Genomic DNA, 19371 nt, shown 5'->3' with positions numbered 1-19371 from the left:
TGTTTCATGCACAAGTACCCCGAGTCCCTTTTTTGTAGCTTTCTGCAGTTTTTATCCATTTTAATAATACTTTTGCTCTCCTTTTCAAAATGAACTTCATACTTTCCCACATTATACTCCATTTATCAACTTTTTGCCCACATAATTAACCTATCAATATTCCCCTAGAAACAATTTCTCTCTTTTTCAATTTGCCTTTCCACTTACTTTTGTATCATCTGCAACTCTGATTACAGTTCATTCACTTCCTTCCTCCAAGTCATTAACAAATGATAAATTTAAATTATATTGCACTGTAAACAGGTGCAATACCAGCACTTATCCCGATGCAACTCAACTGGTTACAAGTCACAACCTGAGAAAGAACTCTTATTCCAACTATTTCCTGCCCATTAGCCAATTTTCTACTCACACCAAATATTACATCCAACATCATGGACTCTTGATTTTCTTTCTTAACCTTTTGAGGTGTACCTTGTTGAGTGTGTTCTGAAACTAAAAATGTAACATCTACTTGGTCCCCTCAATCCACTCTGGATGATGAGTGATAACGATAGACATGCATCATTACAATTTCTCCAAGTAGCAATACCTGCTCAAATACTTTGAGCAAAGTCATCCAATCAAATGCAAGTTTACACATGACATTTTGCCTAAAAATTTCCAAATTGCTGTGGGTGTGAAATCACATTTTGGCCAGACCAAAGTACTAATGGTAGATTTCCTTCCATAACAGACATGAGCAAGCCAGTCTGTTATTTTTAAATGGTTTTTTAAAATGACAAATCTGCAATAGCTGCAAGATCACCATTATTAAACTTAACTTGCAAATCCAGGCTCACTGTATATAAATTCAACCAACTGCCATGATGGGATTTGAAATTGTGTCCTCAGAGTATCTGCTGCTAGTCTAGAGACATTACAACTATGCCACCACCTCCCCATATCTACCCATTAGAATTGAAATCAAGTAGAAATGTCTCAGTGCGGTTTTACTGATTAATTCTTTTTTTTTAAAAAGCAAATCAGATGGGGGACTACTACACAATAACTGAAATGTGAATGATCCAGCCAAACAGTTGTGTTTTATTAACACATTTTCATTAGTTTCCTACCTTATAATATTCCAGACCAGCATGCAGTTAATTATAAACTGGTACAAGTTTTTGTTCACAAAATCCTTAAAAATCTCAAATTGTTCTGCTTTTACAGATATTAAACTTACTACTTGTAAGTAAAATTAAACTCTGCTGGTTTATTTACAGGGAAGAAAACGGCAACATGCTTGGAATTCGTGGTTATTGGAGTGTTCTTTCTTTTAATGTACGTGCTCATTTCTTCAACATTACACAGTTGTAAAATTCTATCCATTAAATCCAATACAAAAATAAATGCAAGATTAAAAAAAAATTAGAATAAATAGCCCGCATAGACTCCTTTGTGTTTCTGGTTATTTTTAGTTCCTTTACCTCCTGAGAAATAAGCATTTGAAAAGTTGCTTTCAATTTCATTAAGTACCACACACAGCCAACATCTGTCAGGGGAACTGGTCAGTCAAGTTTCGAATACCCAGAGTCAACTAAAAGAGTGTAGCTGGCTTGCTTGGTGAAACAAGAAAGGTCTTCAGTTTTTTTTGTCCAGAATTGAAGTATGATCACATCATAATCACATGGACAGGAAACATGAATCACATTGCAACTGTAATATCTATTCAGATCTTCAATTAAAAACAATTATCCAGGTTCCAAAAATCATCTTTATTAACTCTGATCAATTGAAAAACATTGAGCAAATTATCATACACAACAGCTACAGGTGCCTCTCAGTCAAACAAATTTTCCAAAGATGAATCTAAGATGCCCTGGACACACTTGGTCAAGTTAATATGCTGTGAATCTTAATCACCACAATATTATTCCCCATATTGTCAAATATATGATTCTTACACAAGACTGCTGTATTAAGTTATTTGGCTTTACAATTTTAAAACCCAAAATACTGCTTAAACAAATTTATCAATATTCCAAAAAAAAATGCACTGCAATGCTAGTATTAAAAATATTTCTAAGAGACTACATAAAAATTGAAATGGTCAAGGGGTAGAATAAGGTTTGGTAGAATTTGAAAAAGGTACTAAAAGCAAGTGTAGTATTGATAAAGAGCTCAAAATGAAGGGTTGAAAATAGTAACAATGGTTTAATTACAATCTATAAAGATATAAACAGCACTTTCAGATCACTAAAGTTGTGATATTTTGTAGATGGACCAGCACTTTCTAAGCCTATATACAAGTTGCGTAAAATAAAAAACTTGGAAGAATGCACATTGAAATTACGTAACTCTTGATTTTACAAAGTTAATCAAACTGCAATTGCTCACATTTTCCATTTTTAAAATTTTTTCAAGATGCACTCATAGTAGTTAAGGGTTCTTTCATGTTAGCAGTATACAAGAAGAAAATAAGCAGCAGGTGCATTAAAAGAGATCTTAAAAGAGATATAACGGACCACAAATGAATGGTTTTCTTTTCTTTGCTCTGTTTAGTGTTTAGCCTGAGCTGCATTTTTAGTTTTCAGTTACTTCTCATTCCATTCATCTAACATACATTTGTGATTTCTCTTCTTATAAAGTTAATCATTCAAACAGAACAAGCTGGATTGCTTCATCTGACAATTTCTAGTTATATAATTAAGGTAAAAGAAAAAAATATGAATTTCTACAATTCATTTATTAACACAAAATTATTCAAAGACAGTTCAACGACCAATGACGAAAACATGACATCAACCAACAGACAAATGATTAGTTGCAATTATTTAAGTGGTGTAGCAAGAATACAGAATGTTGTGTAGTCTGACAAATAATTCCAGAAAGTGGGGTCCAGGAGTTGAACAAATAATGGTGCGATGAAGGTGGTCAGATTCATGGCTGGAGTCAGAGGAGTGAAATATTTAATGAAGCAAGATGACTATTAGAAATGATTGAGTTGGTGAGTTGGACATAAGCATTAAGTTTGGTGTTTTAGAAAGTGGGGACCCAAATCATGTCAAATAAGCAGGGGCCACCAGTCAGTCAAAAAAGCAGTAAACAATTAGGGTGAAGAGCACACAGGAAGTTAAATATAAGAATTGAGTCATGTAACAACACAATAGGGATTCAGAGTTCAGACAAAATGAACAGACATTTTAGCTCAATTAGAGACAAATTATCAAGTTAACTTCATAATTAGAAGTTAGCAATTTCTTTTTTGAAAATCAAGTTTTGTGACAGAAACTCTAGGGGATTCTAGCTTCTTGATTTAATATCAGTGATGAAAATGTGTTACTGGAAAAGCGCAGGTCAGGCAGCATCCAACGAGCAGGAGAATCGACGTTTCGGGCATGAGCCCTTCTTCAGGAATGAGGAAAGTGTGTCCAGCAGGCTAAGATAAAAGGTAGGGAGGAGGGACTTGCAGGAGGGGCGTTGGAAATGTGATCGGTGGAAGGAGGTCAAGGTGAGTGTGATAGGCCGGAGTGGGGGTGGGGGCGGAGAGGTCAGGAAGATTGCAGGTTAGGAAAGCAGTGCTGAGTTTGAGGGTTGGGACGGATACAAGGTGGGGGGGTGTGGGGAAATTAGGAAACTGGAGAAATCCTCATTTTCTCCTCGAAGTTAATATCAGTGATACCAAATTCATTCCAGATAACCAAAACAGCTTTTCCTGTAATGTTAACCCACTATGAAAGGCAATTGAATTAACCATATGCAACATCCAACCTAAAAAAATTAAAAACCCTTTACAAAATTCTCTTTGGCCAATCTTATTTGTTCCTTCTTTATAAGGAATGTTATGATCCTGAATATAAAGTTTCTTTAAACATTGCTAGAGCATCTATTTTCATTTTGGAGTTGGATCCCTTCAAAAAAAAAGTGAGTGACCTTCACAGCCCAAGACAAGTTCTTCAGCCATTCAAGGATCATACTTATAATCATCTAACCAAGTTTTTGTTTTTACCTTGAGAAAACTTTTAGAAGGTAGAGAGGAACAACATTATTGCCCAGTAAAATAAAAACTAGAATTCTTCCACTTAATTGTTTGTAAAAATAGAGCATTTAAGATTATTTCAAAAGACAGTTAAAATGTGTTATTTATTGAATTGCACTGAACAAAAGTAACAAAACTGGGACATCCAGTAATTTTTGAACATCCAATTTTAAATGTAAATTTAACCCCTAACAGACACTAAATTAGAATAGTTATGTAGCTCAAATGTGATATACAATGTTTGGAATGCAAGGGTGAGGCTGCAAGGTTGATACCTACAATTCTGAAGACAGTGTGGTCACAACCAATGTAAAAAGGTGAAGTGCAACATTGAAAAGAAAAACACATCTGTTCAGCATCGTAACAGATCAGTTAACAATTTATAATTTCCTGAGCATTCCTGAGTAGGCACAGATGGCCTGTCATTGTACAGATAAAAACTAAAATTTATAACTGACAAAAACGAGCAAAGCTGCACGCAAATTTCAAGTTGTCTATCTTATCACTGACATGAAACTTAAACAAGTCTGAGCATTCAACAGTGCAGAAAGAATTTTGCAGCCACTTTATTCACATGTTCATTTTCATATCTTGGAATTCCGTTTATATGCAAGAAGAAAACAAATTAAATCCCCACCTGTTACAAATGAAGCAAACTTTGACAGGCAATGGGACTAGGCCATTGTGGTCTAGTTCATGCTGTGCCTTCTTCACATTCTTCCCTGTTGTTTCCTCTTTTCTTCTTCTTTTACTGGTACCTGTGTAATACAGTTTGCGTCATTATCTGCAGCAAAGATTGGGTTTGGTTTAAGTGCCTATTTCTAACCCCATGGTTAGACTGCCTTTGAAACTTGTTTTTCCTTCAACACCACAAACTCAGTGTTGGGAAATGCCACCAGATGGAAGTCAGAAATTCTTAAGTATTCTAGTTGTGTATTTTCAAATCATTCAATGGACTTTGCTCTTTCTTATCTCCACAAGCCCCACAACTCAATCTGCACCCTTGCATTTCTGGCTTCTTGATCATCCCAGATATTAAATCGGATCCCCAGTGGCAGTTGAAATTTCATCTGCTAAAATCTCTGGAATTCCCTTCTTAAATCTTCCTCATCTCTCTTTCCTTCTTTAAAGGCAGATTTGCAGTAGTGCCTTATGACATATAGGTTATCTGCCAGTGTCAAATTTGTTTCTCGTGCTGCTGTAAAGATCTTTGGACTGCTTTAATATTTTAAAGATGCTATATCAATCCAACTTCTTTTCTTGTATTCTGTTAATTTCCTCAAGTTTACTGAACTGCGTCTATAAAACAGCACATCACTAAATGCCATTCCTTCTTTCAGAGTACAAGCCAGTTTCAGGATTATGTGCAGATTCTTTCAATGCAAAAAAGAAAAGTTTTTTAAAATACTGGAGGTATCAAAGATAATGTACTAGAACAATTAAAAGCACATTTGCCCTTGTTACAGTTAAAAGAAAAAGTCACTATGATTGGTAAAGTTTAATGTTAACTTCTCTAAAATGTCATCTATTTCTTGCTCATTACCTCCCCATTTCCCCTGTTACTCATCACTGACTCCTTTGCTGGGATAGCATATTAACCTTGTTTGGTATATTATCCAAGTCACCACTGTACAAATTTGTCATGTGTTGGTAAGCGGAGAAAGTGGACTGATGTATCCTGAATTCATCCAATATGGCAAATAAATATATTGCAATAAGGGAGGCGATGGCTTGGTGGTGTTGTCGCTATACTATTAATACAGAAACATAGGTTTTTCTGGACCAGAGTTCAAATCCTACCATGGCAGATACTGGAATTTGAAAATCAACAAAAGTCTGAAATTACAGTTTAATGATGATCAAGAAACTGCTATCGATTGCTTGTAAAACCCATCTAGTTCACCAATATCCTTTGGGGAAGAACACTGACGTCCTTACTTGCCTGGTCTGGCCTATGTAAGATTCCAGATCTATAGCAGTGTGGTTGACTCTTAACTGCCCTCTGGCCATTAGGGATGAGCAGCAAGTGATGGTCTAACTAGTGACACCCACATCTCATGAACGAATTTGAAAAAAAAGAGACAAGCATATTTTCAACTGCTGATCACAAAACAGAATCAGTTACAATGGTAACTTCCCTGTTAATCTTTGGGTCATTCAATGCCATGACTGAGATCTAATTAAATAAAATTATGGGCAAGCAAATTTTTTTGGTTTAAAATATTCTGCAATTGGGATAGTAATCGGATGGTTTTCACATAAGAGTTTTGCCACATTTTGTACAGGATATCAAAATTTAATCTGCAATCAATTGGGAATGGAAAGTGTGTTAGTGACACAATTATGCAAATTCCTAAAGTTCAAGTAAATAAAGCTATACAGCAGAATAACAACAGAGACGTGAATTATTCAATGTAGTTAGAATACAATATGCCATTATGAGCAGCCTGATAAAGCACGAGTGTCAAAGTTCTACATAACATTCAACAGAATTAAACCTGCAGAGAGAAACTATTTTAAAAAGGAAAAATGTATGAAGTTTACATTATTTTGTTGTAGTACAGAATGCAAAGAGGAATTTTTAACTGAGGATATAAAATTATGGAACTTAAATAAGAGGGCAAGATTACACTAAGTTCCTATTTTGAGTCATTACCCTTTAATGGCTGGTCACTCAATGGGGCCCTCATTTACATTTAGGTTATTACCCTTTAATGGCTGGTCACTCAATGGGGACCTCATTTACATTTAGGTTTAAGTTGTTTTAAAGTTGCTTTGTGCTGGGTCTTCTGCAAGGCCAGGAGACCTGATCAGTGCGACATTGGTGCAGCCTCAAGTGTTTCCTGACCCACCCTATGGCTGTCAACCTTCCAATTTGTTGTCTTGCTGCACCCTCTTCCTGCCTCTCAACACTCATTCCCAAAACCCTTGCTCACAGCAGAGGTTCAGACAGAAAAGTGGGAAAGTCTGCAGTGATGCGGAGTATCAGGAAGTACGATGTCTGGTGAGTGCAACAGGAGAAGCAGTTTGCAGGAGGTAAAGAAAAGGATAAATGTTTCTTTCATATTTTTAAGTTTTTTTTTTAAGAAGTCTTTCATTTAACAATACAGGAATTCAGTAAAGTATTTCAAATGATAGGAAATAATGTTTTAATCTTTTTTTGACAACGAGAAAGGTCCTACAGAACTTAACTACGCTTTTACATTGGCTTTAGGTTTTTCACTTAATGTTGAACCGTTTAGGAACACAGCTATAAGTGAGGAGTTATTAATCCCCTCTGATCAAAAGTCAGTGAAGAAGTCTTATTAATTTAAACAAAATGAGGAAACAGTTTAGGGTTTCTTTGCAGCAATTGTTGCAACATGGATCATGCAACTCCTGCTACACCAAGAAAAGATTCTTGTATTTTCAGCAAACCAGTCAGTCTGTTTGCAACACTGCAGGCCTTCAGCAGTGTAGCATCCAAGCCAATCACTGCTGACAGGATAAACAGGGCCAAGCTCTATCTTTGCAAACAGATCTCACCAAATATAGAAATGATACAAATCAGAGTGTAGTGCCAGTTCACATTGCTAAACAGGCAGTAAAAACAGGATGGGAAAAACCACATGAAAGAGTGCTCAAATTATTGGAGCATTCGTTTAAAAATAAAATTCAAATATCGATGCACTATTCCTGGTTTTCTCAGCCATTCCTTTGTTGATGAAAACGCAGGTTTAATGCAAGTGCCAGACAGCGGCAGCAGTGAGAAAGGAAAATAATCAGAGGAAGAGAAGTCAGCCAATACTTTGTTACTTTTCCCAGCAACCAAAAAAAATACTGCTTTACAGCCAGAGTGTAAATCTGAATAGCCTGAATTGAGGTTGAGATTAAAAACTAGAGGAACACTGGAGAAAGAGACAGAATTCATATACTGCACAGACAGAATCTGTACAAAGCAATTAATCCACATCACTGTAATTTGTCAGTTTCAGCTCACAGCATCCTTTAAACTTGCACCTAAACCAACTGATACCATATGTGGCATTCAAATACATTTAGAAGTTATTTTCTTAATAAAATCTTGATGCAAATACAGTTACTTCATTTAGATATGGTGAAATTCTCCTATCAATGAGTATTTGACTCATTTGGATTGCTAACCCTTTCAATACTCAACAAGCATTTTGTAGCACATCCAAGAAATTCACATCTTCCCTTGCAATAAATCATTCCATTTCTGAATACTTTAAAAATCTTGGGATATAATATGGAAACTGGTTAAACATCTATTTCTGTAACTCCAATATAAAGCAGTATTCCAGATACTATTTAAAAAAAACTATTGCAGTTACTATTACAAATTTTTTTTTTTGCTTTGGTATCAATCTACATTTTTAATATAAAACCAGCATTCTTCAGCATTGCTAATTGTTTTACTGAAAAAGTAATAGCCACCAAAGGTAGTGGGGTTTGGGAATGGAAGACTTTCAAATCAGCTCAATCAAATACAATACAATTGTTGTAAATACAAGCATCAGTTCCATTCCATATTAGTTCCATGTTCAGATTGCTATTAAAAAAAAGAATTTGATGGGATCAGTCTGGCCCATTTAATCAAGTTACCTGGGTTATCTATTTTTAAAAGTATAGCCCATGTAAATACATATACACCACGAGATCAGTAATTTTATCAAACACACTATCCATGCTTACTGCTGCTCTCCACTATCAGTTAATTCTCATTTCTCTTCACAGATGCTATCAGACCTGCTGAGCTTTTCCAGCTACTTCTGTTTTTGTTCCTGCTTTTCATATGTACTTGTTATACTATATTGCATGTTTATATGCTGCAAATGTTTCAAGGACAGTACTACTGCTATCGCACTTTTATGTTGCGATGTGTTAATGATTTCAAGAATTGGTTGGATAAATGCATACTTAAGCTAAACATAACACCTTGGCAAACCAAATGTATCATTGCCAGAGTCCAACTTCCCAAATAAAATCCAAATAAGATGTCATTAAACATCACTCCTACTGGTGCAAAGTTATTCCAAAACCTGGAATCTTCAATGTGACAAAGCAAAATTGATATCTCGGATAATTATCCGATGACCATTATAGTTTGTGCAAATGTACACAATATATAATTTTTAATATGCTTGCACTGTATTTCTTAACAGGTTGCAATAATAATGTCGAACTTACGGGATGATGAACCTCACCAAGAAAATAAGTAACACACGGATGAAAAAAACCACCATTTCGACTGGGACAACACATCTATCCTGAGACAGGCTGAGCAAAGACATGCCAGAGAATTCCTAGACGCCTGGCACTCCAACCACAACGCCATAAACAAACACATAGATCGAGATTCCATCTATCAACCCCTCAGAAAACGAACAGGAAATGACATCACCACAAACCCCAGGAACCCCATCCAGGAGAAAGATATAAATAGAAAGCAGGAGACAACAGCTTCGCTTCACTAGGAGGTCGCCACTGATGTTACCTAGCCAGGTAATGAAACGTCTGGATATCAAACCTACAGCTCAGCGAGCAAACCTACACCCTAGACTTCAACCTGAGCTACAAACCTTCACGAACCTTGCAAATAACTCAAGTGCAGTTACACTGACTCCCTCACCTGGAAGTGCTGTGGTACATGTCAGTTCATTTGGAAGTTGAAATTGAGTTGGATTTCGTTCCATTGCTGCTGCTATAAGTATTTCAAATGGATTTCTTATTTGCAGTTGGGAGCAGTCCACCTCGATGGCAGTATTTTCATCGTCCACATCAATCATATCATCGTCCACCTCATTCTGCTCAGAAGTGGGTGTGTCAGTGCTTGCATTTGATGTTGGTGTGCCGGGTCGGCTGACACGTCTTTCCAAACCTTTTGCTTGTGCAAATGATCTACAGTTACTGTCAACCCTGGAATCCAATGCTTTGCTGGAAGTTTTATCAGAAAAGTCCATGTCAACAGTAGGGGATGCTGTCCTTTTAACCGTCTGTTTGTCCATAACACCATTTACTTGACCAAATCTCTCTTTTTTCTCTTGTTTCTAAGAAAAGGAAAAATATTTGTCAAACAATGCCATATAATTATAAATTACAACTTCAGTAGCAATTTATGACCAAGGCAGTTAAAAGGAAAACTGACGTGTTTAAAATATAAAAAGTACTTGAAACCAAAATCAAGCATCTTGAAAATAGTTGAAATGAATTCTCTCCAACTCCCATGACTTAGAAACTAAGCATCTGTTTTCAAAAATGTATCAGCATTGCACTATTAAAAGCAAACTAGAAGCGTACTTCTAAATATTAAGCAAAGGATTCTCTCATTCTTTGGAATCTAGACTCAATTTATATTTGAAGACATGAGTGAAATGGGAGACAATGTTGAACTGTGTTTTTGTTTTAAATAATAAATATATATGCAAGAGGCCTGATCGGTGGTGCAGGTGACTCAGTGCATGATGGGAACAAGGGACTGGATATCATAGCTATTACAGAAAGGGGAGGCAAGACAGAAGGATAGTTTTTGGTTAGGAAAACATCACTACAGTAGTCAGATGATATTTCTGAGGATCGTCCTGTGAAGATTTATGGGTGGAACTGAAAAATAAGGAGGTGATCACTTTGATGAGATTGCACAATAGGTCCCCCAAAAACAGCAGGAAATTGAGTTGCAAGTATGGGAGGAGATCACAGACAGCTCTAAAGATAATAGGGCTCTAACAGTGACCATAATTCTCTCAGTTTTAAAACAGTTATGGAAAAGGCCTGGTCCACAAGCTCAACCTCTAAACTGGGGCAGGGCTAATTTTGATGGTATTAGACAGGAACTTTCAAACAATGATCAGGCTTGGAGGGGGGAGGGGGGGGGGGGGGGGTTGTTCACAGGTAAAGAAAAGCCTGGCAAGTGGGAGCTTTCAAAAGCAGGATTGAGAGCATTCAGGGACAGCACATTCCTGTTAGTGTGAAGGGATGAGCAGAGACTTCGATACTCAGGTCAAGAAAACAAAAAGGTGGCATGTGTATGATATAGATGGTTGGGATCAAGCAAATCCCTTGAGTAAAAGGGACATAGGGGTACACTTAAGGGGGCAATCAGGAGGCCAAAAACAGGACATGAATTAGTTCTGGCAGGTAGCGTAAAGGTAAATCCAAAAAGTTTCTACAAGTATGTTAAGGGAAAAAGTGTGACTGGGGAGAGAATAAGGTCCTTTAAAAGGTCAACAAGGTCATTTAAGTGTGGACCCACAGGAGATTGGCGAGATGCTAAACAAGTATTTCACGTCTGTATTTACTGTGGAGAAAGACATGAAAGCTAGGGAACTTGGGGGAAAAAATAGCGATGTCTTGAAAAGAGTTCACATTTCAGAGGAAGGGGCGCTGGAGGCCTTAAAATGCTTAAAGATAGATAAATCTACAGAAATTGATGAAGTCTATCCTAGGACATTGTGGGAAGCTAGGAAAGATTAGTGGCTTTGAACGTGGGAAATAGTGTCTCGCCAATCTGAGTTTTTCTTTTGAAGAGGTGACCAAGAAGATAGATGAAAGCAGAGATTTAACAAGGCCTTTAGTAAGGTAGACCACATGGTAGAATGGTTACTAAGATTAGATCACATGGAATCTAGGGAGAGCTAGCCAACCGGATACAAAATTGGCTTGACAGTAGGAGACAGAGCACGATGGTATAGGGCTGTTTCTCCAATTGGAGGCCCGTGATCAGCATGTGCCGCAAGGATCTACTGTTGTTTGTCATTTGTATGAATGATTTTGATGAGAATTTTGAGGCAGTTACAAAGTTTGTAGATGATACCAAAATTGGTAGTATAGTGGACTGTGCAGAAGACCATGTCAGAATACAACAGGATCTTGATTAACAGGGCGGGTTGGATGAGGAATGGCAGATGGAGCTTAATACATGTAAATCTGAGGTGTTGCATTTTGGTAAGGCAAACCAGGGCGGGATTTACACTTCTAATGTTACAGCCCTGTGGAAGTATTGTCAAGCAGAAAGACCTAGGAGTGCAGGTACATAGTTCCTTGGCAATGGTATCATAGGTAGACAAGGCAGTGTTTGGCATGTTTGTCTTCATCGGTCAGAGCATGGAGTACAGGAGCTGGGACATTATGTTACAGTTGTGCAAGACATTGGTAAGACCACATTTGTAGTAATGTGTATAATTCTGGTTTCCCTGCAAACTGGAAATGGCACAAAAAGAAAGACTTACAAGTACAGTGAGAGGTTTAAGGAGAGGCTGAATAGGCTGGGATTATTTCCCCCAGGAGCATAGGAGGCTGAGGAGTGACCTTACAGAACCTTATAAAATCATGAGGGGGCACAGGTAAGGTAAATAGCCAAAGTCTTTTCCCCAGGGTAGTGGAGTCCAAAACTAGACAGCATTGGTTTAGAGGTTAGAGAGTGGCAAGATATAAAGAGGATCTGAGGAGCAACCTTTTCACAGAAGGTGGTGCATGTATGGAATGAGCTGCCAGAGGAAGCGGTAGAGGTGGGCACAATTACAACATTTAAAAGACATTTGGATAGGAAAGTCTTAGTGGGACATGGCCCAAATGCACACAAGAGGGACCAGCTCAGTTGAGGAAACCTAGTTGGCATGGATGAGTTGGGCTGAAGGGTCTGTTTACACACTGTAAGATCTTATAATGTGTAGAAACCAGAAGGTTCTGGCAAAGATGCCTCATGTAATGAAAAAAAGCAGTCTGCAGAAACTGCTCAAACTGACATATTCAAATGGCTCTCTCACAAATTAAAAGAGAATGACAAATCCCTCCGAAACTGCCTATCAGAGAGGAATGGTAAGGGAAAGACTTGTATTCTCTCCACTACCAGTAAAATCATAGGATTCTTTTTAAAACAAACCTACTTACTTTTCTGCGAACTGTGCATCTGTGACACATCCAATCCCCAGGTGGAAGCATCTCTTCACTGAGTGGGGGATTACTGAACAATATAGAAAACAATTCAGTTAGTTACATTCAGAACTTGGCACAATTTAAATTTCAAAATGAATAAACTAAATTCAAACTCATTACTGCATTTCTTGTAGAAAGCTGAAAACAACTGTAGAAATGTCCATATTAATGGAACCACAAACTCAGCAAACATTTCAAGAAGAGCTGGCATTCCATTGATCCAAGTGACGGCCCTTAAAAATCTGAGACACAATGTCATTGGCTTACATTCTATCCTATAACTGAGCACATAACACCAGTCTTGACATTCCACTGCAATAATGATAGCGTCTTGGATCAAAGGCGAGCCTGTCTTTCAGATAAGGCCCTACACGAGGAATTAGTCATTGTAAATAAGACGCAAAAACATGTTAAAACATAATATCAAATAATTTTCTGTGTGAAGCACTCCAACTACGCAGCCTGACCATATTGAGGCACTGTCAAAAATTGAGCAAATTCACTCAATAAGCAGAGATCATATTGAAATTACACCAACTGTTGCTCCGAGTTACGGCAGTAAACATCCGAAAGCAATTCAACTACAAGATCACAACTTTACTAGACATTCATACATTAAAACCTCCAGCAGGAGCTGTAAATTTAATGAGACACAATGGATATTTTTTCCACCTCTAATGAAAAGTATTGAAGCTTCAAAGCCTTCACAGAGGTCAGTAATGACTCTTGGATCTGCTCCAGTGTCAAGTTCAGTTGGTGGTGGCAGTCTACCATCATATGACAATGGTTTACAGCCTGGTTGTCAAGTGTGCTAAGCATCACCTGATGCTGTGGGAAAACAATCACTGCCACTTTTCCTGTGAAGGAAGGCAGTGGGCTGAGAAGGTGCAAGATATCAGGGTCACAGCATTCTCAAGGCCTTCCTCTCAGCCAGCTGAGCTTTAAACTTCTGCATGCCTCATCCATACACTTCCAAACAAACATTTAGGTTCCAAAAATCATGACCTTTGCCAATGTCTGCCATTTTTCCCTTTTGCTTGCAGGTGTCCTTGTAGTGAAGGCAGGAACACTGAGGAGATCCTGGCCCAGTGATCAGTTCGCCATACAGAATGTTTTTGGGTATACACCAGTTATCCACCCGATGACTGTGGCCAAGCCAGCATAAACATGGCTGGCTTAGCAATGAGTCCACAATGACAGAAATAATACACTCCTAGACATTTAAATTACTTATCTTGACATGTCAAGAAAAAATCTGAAACAGCTTAGTTGGAAATTGTTCAGTCTTTTCACTGCTTATCGCATTGTCCAGGTCTCATCACTGTAGTGGGGTATACTCAGGAAGCACTCTTGGTAGACTCAGTTGCTTGTTTTCAGTCAAGTTGCTGTTGTTTCACACACTTTTACTCAGCTTGGACACAACAGTTCCAGCTTTTGCAAAGATTTCATCATTAACTAGTAGACTTCTGGTAATTGTGGAGCCTAGATATACAAAGCAATCAAGAACCTCAAAGTGTTACTTCAATGCTGAGAGATGCTGGCATGGCAATATTCCAGACAGTGACAGTTGGCTTCACGATGGTCAAACCAAACTTTAAGAGATGAAAGGACACCTGACCATTCAAGACAGTCAAGAAGGTAACCTCAGAGTACAACAGGATCTTGGTCAGATGGGCTAAGGAGTCACATGGAGTTTAATTTAGATAAATGAGAGATGCTGCCCTTTGGAAAGGCAAATCAGGGAGGGACTTACACACAATGGTAAGGTCCTGGGGAGTGTTGCTGAACAAAGAAACCTCTGAGTGCAAGTTCATAGTTCCATGAAAAACAGGATAGTGAAGGCGGTTTTTGCTTTACTTGCCTTTATTAGCCTGTGCACTGATTATAGGAGGTGGGAGATCATGTTACAGCTGTATAGGTCATTGATTAGGCCACTTTGGAATACATGCAATTTTGCTCTCCTTCCTATCAGAGAGATGTTGTGAAACTTGAAAGGGTTCAGAAAAGATTTACAAGGATGTTGTTAGGATTGGAGGGCTTGAGTTATAGGGAGAAGGTGAATAGACTGGGGCTATTTTCCCTGGAGCATCAGAGGCTGAGGTGTGATCTTATAGAGGTTTAAAAAATTATAAGGGGCATGGATAGGATAAATAGACAAGGTCTTTTTCCTGGGATAGGGTAGTCCAAAACTAGAGGGCATAGGTTTAAGGCGTGAGGGGAAAGATTTAAAAGGATCCTAAGGGGCAATTTTTCATGCAGAGCAGTGCACATATGGAATGTGCTGCCAGAGGAAGTGGTGGTGGCAGATACAATTACAACATTTGAAAAAACATCTGGATGGGTACATGAAGGATTTTGAGGGATATGGGCCAAATGCTGACAAATGGGACTAGATTAATTTAGGATATCTGGTCGACTTGGACAAGTCCGTTTCTACGGTGTTCATGTCTATGACTCTATATAACAGCATCTGAGCTACTCAAGAATGTAAAGAGACTTCTTCATTATTTTTCTTCACAGGATACAAGATATCATCACAAAATTCAATATGTATTGCATACCCAACGTGTGCCCCAAGACAGCAGTGGTGGGCTACCTTCTTGAACCCTGTGGTGTCGGTGCGCCCAATGTACTGTTTGGGTTATCAAGAATTCTAATACCTCTGTTATTAATGAGGAAATTCTCTTATACCTCCAAAAATGAAAAGGTAGTTGCGAGTTAGAAACATCATCTCTAGCATTATTCAAGCTGACAACAAATATTCACCACTCACAAAGAATACTGAAAGAAGCAGAGAGGGAAAAGACCTAAAACTAACAAAACACAATACTGATTGTACTAACAGAATTACTTATAAATCAAAGGATATAAACAGAGTTAGAATGCATTTTGTGCACTGCACCTGTTTTGGTCCTTTTGCATTGTGAAAGCTTTAATGACCTTGGCAAAGATCCAGGAGAATGCTGCAAGAATCCTAACTAACTTGCATAAACCTTAGTTGCACAGGTAATCCATGGCTTCTATTCTAGGAAAGCAGAGAGTGTAAGTGACCTGGTAGAAGTTTGTAAAATGATTAAGTGATTGAGTAGCCCCCTATCAACAGGCAAACAGAGTTTAAAATATTACACTGCCCACCAGCTGATGTCGTGGGTGCTAAATGTATTTTTAAAATCAAGAGGAGGAGACTTGATCAATCATCAACTTAGTTACGATGATACCAATCAAGTGTCTTTTCTGATAAAATTTGGTTCACGAAACCTCCTAGACTGGTTTTGACTGTCAAAGGGGTTCATGGAATAAATATTCTTAAAGTTTAATTTCCCCATATTCTCCCAGGCATTTTCTGTACTTTAGCTTCCTCAAGATGATTTCATAGCTTGAAATGTGACTGGATTGGAAGAAAAATGGGAGAGATTAATTTTCATCACCTGGGTTTTACCAGAGATTACAAGTGCTCTATTATGGCAAACGCCCATTGGAAATTTAGAAAATAGCTTTTAAAATCTGTAACTATATACTAAACAAAAGCAGGTAATTAATAAGGGAGTTTAATTTGCACTGCAAAAAAAAATCTGCAGGGAGAAAAATAGCATCTTTTGCCCTAAAATGATTTTTCAATAGTGAAACTGCAACAGCTAAGTGATAGCAGCAAATTAAGCCATCAAACTGTTCAATCGTCATTTGGTTGTAGGTAAATAGCAAACTTCCATTTAATTTTGATAGGTAAGCAATTTAGATCCAACTTACTCAACAGTGTGTCTTTTTCATTGCAGCAAGTCACTTTCCTCTTGATAAGCTAAATAAGCTGGACAAACAATCATATTAGCACAACTGAATAGCATTGTGCAAGTTCAGCTCATTGTTTCTCACAACTACTCAGGAAATATAATACAGATTTTAGATTCATCAGCCACCCCTCCTCCTCATGAAAAAAATTACACGATCCAAAAAAAAAGGCTACATGGATGACAGTCAAACAGTCTTGCCCAGCCATGGTTGGTACAAGGCTGCCATTTGGATCTGTACCTCATCTTTTATAGGCATGATATCTGCAGGAACAACCAGGTAAATGTTGCAATGATATGGACACAACAAAAATTATAAACTCCAAAGTGATGCAAATCAGGCAATTCCTGTCAGCCAGAGAATGAAGAGCTAGAAAAGGCTGTTCATATAAATGCTGAACTATGAAGGACAGAACTATACCAAAAGAACTTGCGTTGCCCAGCTTCCACAAGTTTAGCCTTTTTGTTTAGAGCCTGGCTTTTAGTGGAGACTTTCTGAAATGGCCAGCATAACACTAAAAGCAAACAAGCTACCTCAAAGTCAACTCGTGGGAATCCCTCATTCTGTGAAGTGGCCAAACATGTGCACCATTGTTTTGCATGGATGTTTACATCCAGCTAAAAAATATTACAGAAACATCCCACCACCACTAAGCACAGAGTGTGCCTTTAGTTTTATTCTGGCAGGAAACAATTTTGGTCCTCTCCACACAGATGAGACACAGCAAACATCAAAAACACAATAGATACTTTTAAATGGAATAAAATACCATCCAGAATAAATGCAAACATCCGAACAAGTAAACATTAAAAAAAGTCTTTTAACATGTCTGATTAAGAACAGTGTGTCAATCTAATGTTGCCGCTGAAATCAAAGAAACACTTTAGATTTATTACTTAGTGTGGAAACAGGCCCTTCGGCCCAACAAGTCCACACCGACCCGCTGAAGAGCAACCCACCCAGACCCATTCCCCTACACCTAAAACTACGGGCAATTTAGCATGGCCAATTCACCTAACCTGCACATTTTTGTGTCTATGGGAGGAAACTGGAGCACCCGGAGGAAACCCACGCAGACACGGGGAGAATATGCAAACTCCACACAGACATTTGCCTGAGGCGGGAATTGAACCCAGGTCTCTGGTGCTGTGAGGCAGCAGTGCTAACCACTGTGCCACCGTGCCCCCATTATACATGCTGCTGGATAATTGAACACCAAAAGAACAAAAACCCAACATGACAGCAGAAAAATCTCCAAGATTTGCAATAAATATAAAAAGAACTGGTTATCATAACCAAAAATGACAAATCTCCCACTACACTATGACCATTACTCACAAAAACAGAAAAGGCCATTCAGCCCATTGAATCCACTCCATTTTTCCAATGAGAGTTTGGCTGATATGGTAATTCTCAACTCTACTTTCTACCTCATCCGTCTAATATGTGACTCTCTTAATAAGTCTATAAGACATAGGAAAATATCCGACTATGCACACAGAAACAACTCCCCAAAACAAAGATAGCTACATCTCTTCCTACCAAAAATGAAGAGTACCACTGAGGCTGAGAATTGGAAAGCTTTCCAAGCCTCAAGTCTGTAAGTAGATTTAGACTGGCTGGTCAAGAGATGAGCATAACAGTAGTAGATGGAGTTTAATCTAAAAGAAGCATAAAGTGATGCATTTCAGGAAAATTAACAAAGCAAAAAAGTATATGATGAATGGCAGTATAAATGATCAACAGGACTTCGGTCCGCATGTCCAGAGATTGTATAAGTCAATAGGATAGATGGATAGGGTGACTAAGAAGGCACATAGGATACCTATGTCCTCTGCAAAGTTCTGGTTACCACAATATAGGAGATCATAAGACATAGGAGCAGAAATTAGGCCATTCAGTCCACTGCATTTTGCTCAACCAAAACTTATGACACCTGCTTTAGATCAGATGAAGTGTTATGCCCCTGAGCTGTTAACTCAAATGTAGATACAACTTTAAGCATACAATGCATAAAACAAAGCAAAGTGTAACATAACATTTTCGTTAGTCAGTTAGTTTGTAAATGCCAGAAGACAGTAATGTAATAGCATACACTTAGTCCCCAACACCTATAATAGTGAATCATGAAATATTTCCATTTTAATTATCAGCAAGCTTGGTTAATTTTTTATGCAAAAATCAGAGAAACCTAAAAAGTAGCAATCTAACCAGATTCAGTGCTTTACTCTAATATGGGTGCAGGCACATTTGATTTATCCACATCTGGTAGATTTCATAATCAGCTGTTTATTTAAATAAAGCGTGAAATATTAGTTGCCGCAGTGCGCATGGAAACTAAGAATAAATTATATATTTAGACGATACATGCAAGTTGCATGTCAAAGCACCAAATGCAGTAAAATACAAATGTCACAAATATCTCATTGTGTTCAAGCTGCCTTCTTTTCAGACTTTCTGGCAAGCATATATCTGGACATTCACGATTACAAAAGTAACTCCTCCTGCTGGTTATTATGCTAAAATGCAGTGAACACAATTCAGAAAAGGTAGATGTTTTCTTAGCCTTAATTATGAAAGGCAAATTCTAGTTGGACAACAAAAATCTATTGTATGGTCAAATAAAACGA

The 19371-nt window shown here is 37.9% G+C and overlaps 1 protein-coding gene across 2 annotated transcripts in view; it reads right to left on the bottom strand.

Moving 5' to 3' along the window:
- phf12b (PHD finger protein 12b) overlaps positions 1 to 19371 on the bottom strand; it is an 87141-nt gene that overhangs the window by 42015 nt on the left and 25755 nt on the right. For both annotated transcript variants that reach the window (XM_043718463.2, XM_043718462.2), the window contains exons 3-5: positions 12911 to 12983; positions 9654 to 10071; positions 4659 to 4779 (exon numbers count right to left, since the gene is read on the bottom strand). In XM_043718463.2, the coding sequence (XP_043574398.1) occupies positions 4659 to 4779; positions 9654 to 10071; positions 12911 to 12983 (612 nt within the window). The remainder of the gene's footprint in view (positions 1 to 4658; positions 4780 to 9653; positions 10072 to 12910; positions 12984 to 19371) is intronic.

Source organism: Chiloscyllium plagiosum, unplaced genomic scaffold (assembly GCF_037043375.1).
Source record: "Chiloscyllium plagiosum isolate Xiang-an unplaced genomic scaffold, Cpla_swu_hap1 HiC_scaffold_31, whole genome shotgun sequence".
NCBI classification, from domain to species: domain Eukaryota; kingdom Metazoa; phylum Chordata; class Chondrichthyes; order Orectolobiformes; family Hemiscylliidae; genus Chiloscyllium; species Chiloscyllium plagiosum.
The sequence above is the reverse complement of the archived record's forward strand: the minus strand, read 5'-3'. Positions and strand labels throughout refer to the sequence as shown.